The sequence below is a fragment of the Cupressus sempervirens genome, chromosome 7, assembly GCF_028749045.1.
Source record: "Cupressus sempervirens isolate cs-2001-9-10 chromosome 7, ASM2874904v1, whole genome shotgun sequence".
NCBI lineage: Eukaryota > Viridiplantae > Streptophyta > Pinopsida > Cupressales > Cupressaceae > Cupressus > Cupressus sempervirens.
Genome location: NC_143124.1, coordinates 350,896,752 through 350,899,794, shown reverse-complemented (window position 1 = coordinate 350,899,794; position 3,043 = coordinate 350,896,752). Strand labels below are relative to the sequence as shown.

The window sequence follows — 3,043 nt, the reverse complement described above, 5'->3', positions numbered from 1 at the left end:
AATAACAAAGAGCTTGAAAATGCTATCTTTCAGCTTTATCACATTCTCCTTAAAATTCATTCTAAATTTAATTTCAATATCAAGACAAATAGCTTTGTCATTTCATTTATCTTTGTAAGTGTCGATGATTTATAATCATCATAGAACACGCTTTGATATTCAAAGCGATGGTAGGTTTATGCATTTAGGAACGCCACCCCAAAAAATCTAAAATAAAATGACATAGTTTCCTATGTCTAGTTCTACATACGAATCGCCCATAATTTACATAAAATAATTATTTGATCCCTATGATCATCCTTCTAAAAAGCTCAACGTTGAAAAGACGATATCATAAAAAAGATTATACTGGACATTTTTGTAAACAATGTTATTCAATGTTTCTTGGACATTTTTGCCCGTTTCTTGTAACCAGCAATATTGTAATCTTCGCCAATCCGAATAAAACAATTCGTCATAAACAATGAAATCTGCATGCCAAAAGCACGGTTACAAAACAGTAAGTATTTGTTTATTGGCGAGCGACGTCTGCGAGGACAGCAACTCAATAATATAAGCTCTCTGTTGGACCATACTATTTGCAGAGCTTCCGAACAAATAAGACATTTCTCTTGCTCTGCAACAATCATGAAGATGGCAATGAATATTGCGGTTCTGTGGATTGCATGTTTGTTCATCGTGGCGTGCATGGCAGAAGCGCGAGGTTGAATTCTAATGCACTGATTATTGTCATTTTGTATTCGTTCTGTTGAAATATTATTCATATTCCAGTCTCTTCCATAATTAGTGATTATTATGTATGTTATTTGTCCGGAAAGGAATAAATCTATTTCATTAATGAATATCTATATTTGTACAATAGCTGTGAACCTATTTTGTGTTGTGGTGCAGTTGGTTTGCAGGGAACCAATTTGCCGAAATCTGCTCACTTTAATAATTTTCAACGCGTGCATGGAGTGAACCAATTTGGAGGAGGGAAAAGTAGAACTAAAGAAGCAGGGAGTGATAAGGTTGGAGATGGTGTTTTTAAAGTGATTCCGAAGATTCACAAACGCAAACTTCTACAGAAGCGCCATACTTTTAAAATTCGTGGCAAGAAAGTGCTGGGCAGAAAGGGCGGCAGATTTTTTAAAAGAAACCCTTGAGTTGTATTGTTTTGTTACGATCCAATGCACCAATAGTTTCAATAAATAAATAAAGCTGCACTTTAGAACAGTAGCAGCTCTTGGTGCAGGATAATGTCCTATGTTTTCTGCACTTGGTGCAGAATAATGTCCTATGTTTTCTGTGTGTCTGTGTGTCTGCCAGGAATGGCTCTTTGGAGAAGCCTGCTACGAGGCAATGTTATTCTTCAACGTGTTTCTAATGTGTTTGATATGTTCCCAGAACCTTATTTCTGTAGATCGATGTAATGGAGTTTATTTGGATAATAATAGAGACATGTCTCTATCTATGCTTTTATTTTTATAGGTAAATTCTTAAATTTCAAATTCTCTGTTTGGGTGTATCTGATCTGAATTGCAAAGAGGAATACATATTTCAATTTTGGCTAAAAAAAGAGCATTCACAATTCCACCTATTTCCATCTATCCTATGTATTCCTATTCTAGTTTTATTTATTTTAGTAAACATCAATTTTTGGATCTTTGAACTCCCTATCAAATTTTGACTAAACCAAACAAGAATAGGAATACATATTCTTATTTTGTTTTCTAGAACAACAATTCCAGAAAAAAAATTCCTATTCCCATATTTTTATTCCAGCCAATACTATCTGTTTTCTCTTTTTGAACCTAAACATTTATAATATAATGGAACTACCACCTATACCCTACACATTTATCCTTGACTTTGTATTACAAAATTAAAGAATTCTTTTTTTCCACTGTATTGTAGGCTTTTTCCCTTAAAAATTGCATTAATAAATAAAATAGTCATTCGAAAAATATTATTTTGGCTTTTAAAACTATTATCAATAATAATTTTAAATATTACTAGGTTTCAAAATAGTAAATTTAGCTTATTCCTACTTTCATGTACAAATTGTAACTATATTTTTGTCTTTGGTTCATGCATGCATGGTCTTCTTTGAACTTTTTAAATATTACTTTTCTTTCTATAATATTTTGTATTGTTCATTACAAAATATTATTAAGAAGGATTAATTGAAAGATGGTTCTTATATAGATTTAATATATATGACACTTAAATATCTGTAACATTGATCAAGAATGAAGAGTCTAGGCACAACATGAGGTGTTAGCTTTCACACTCCGAGATATGATGTTGGAGGGGACAAAGACTAAGACTCACATGGTGAAAGGTTTGTATCTGGCCATTTTATATGCTAATGTTTTTTTTGTGCCTCTAGGTGAGTTTGACATGTTCCTCCATGGTATATTTATTCTCTAAGCTTCTCTAATGGGGATTCCTTGACCTTGATTTCTCTTCTATGTCAAGGATTGGTAAAATCTATGCTTTTTTCCTCTTGGGTCATTTTATTTTCTCTAGACCACCCTTACCTTGAGTCGTTATTTAATGTGGGGTACTTCTTATAGCATATTCCATTGGGCATGCTATATGGCCATTTTGGCATGAATGTTGGAGTTGTCTGTCTTGTGTACCTTTATACAATATTTATATGTTTCATTTTTTTTCTCCATGCAATGATATTTTTCATGGTTGGTTGTGTGACTTTAAGGTTTGCATCACCATTTTCCTAGGTCTTTTGAAATGGGTTATGTGCTCTCGCTCAAGGACTTTAACTTAGTGCATAACCTCCCAACTCATGGTGTTGTGGTTGTTGATATATAAGCATATGTTGTTTATTAGTGTTCAAAAACTTAGTCATATACCAAGAAAGACTAGAAGGTCATCACTATGATGGAGTCATCTATTAAAGACCAAGCATACTATGTTTATACCGAGCAAGATAGTGATTGTCAAGTACTCATAAGAGAATAGGCAGATATATAGGTTGATCAATATAGTTAAGACAAAGCATATTGAGAGCTTGTTAAGTATTGATATAATACAAATATAA

General features: G+C 32.8%; 1 protein-coding gene across 1 annotated transcript; it reads left to right on the top strand.

Annotated features, from left to right (window-relative positions):
• The first annotated feature begins 474 nt into the window (after nucleotides 1-474).
• Nucleotides 475-1,467, top strand: LOC149546896 (uncharacterized). The gene is made up of 2 exons (XM_089794065.1): nucleotides 475-703; nucleotides 892-1,467. The coding sequence occupies exons 1-2, from the start codon at nucleotides 475-477 to the stop codon at nucleotides 1,143-1,145; spliced, it is 483 nt and encodes a 160-aa protein (XP_089650191.1). The 3' UTR covers nucleotides 1,146-1,467.
• Nucleotides 1,468-3,043: the final 1,576 nt, after the last annotated feature.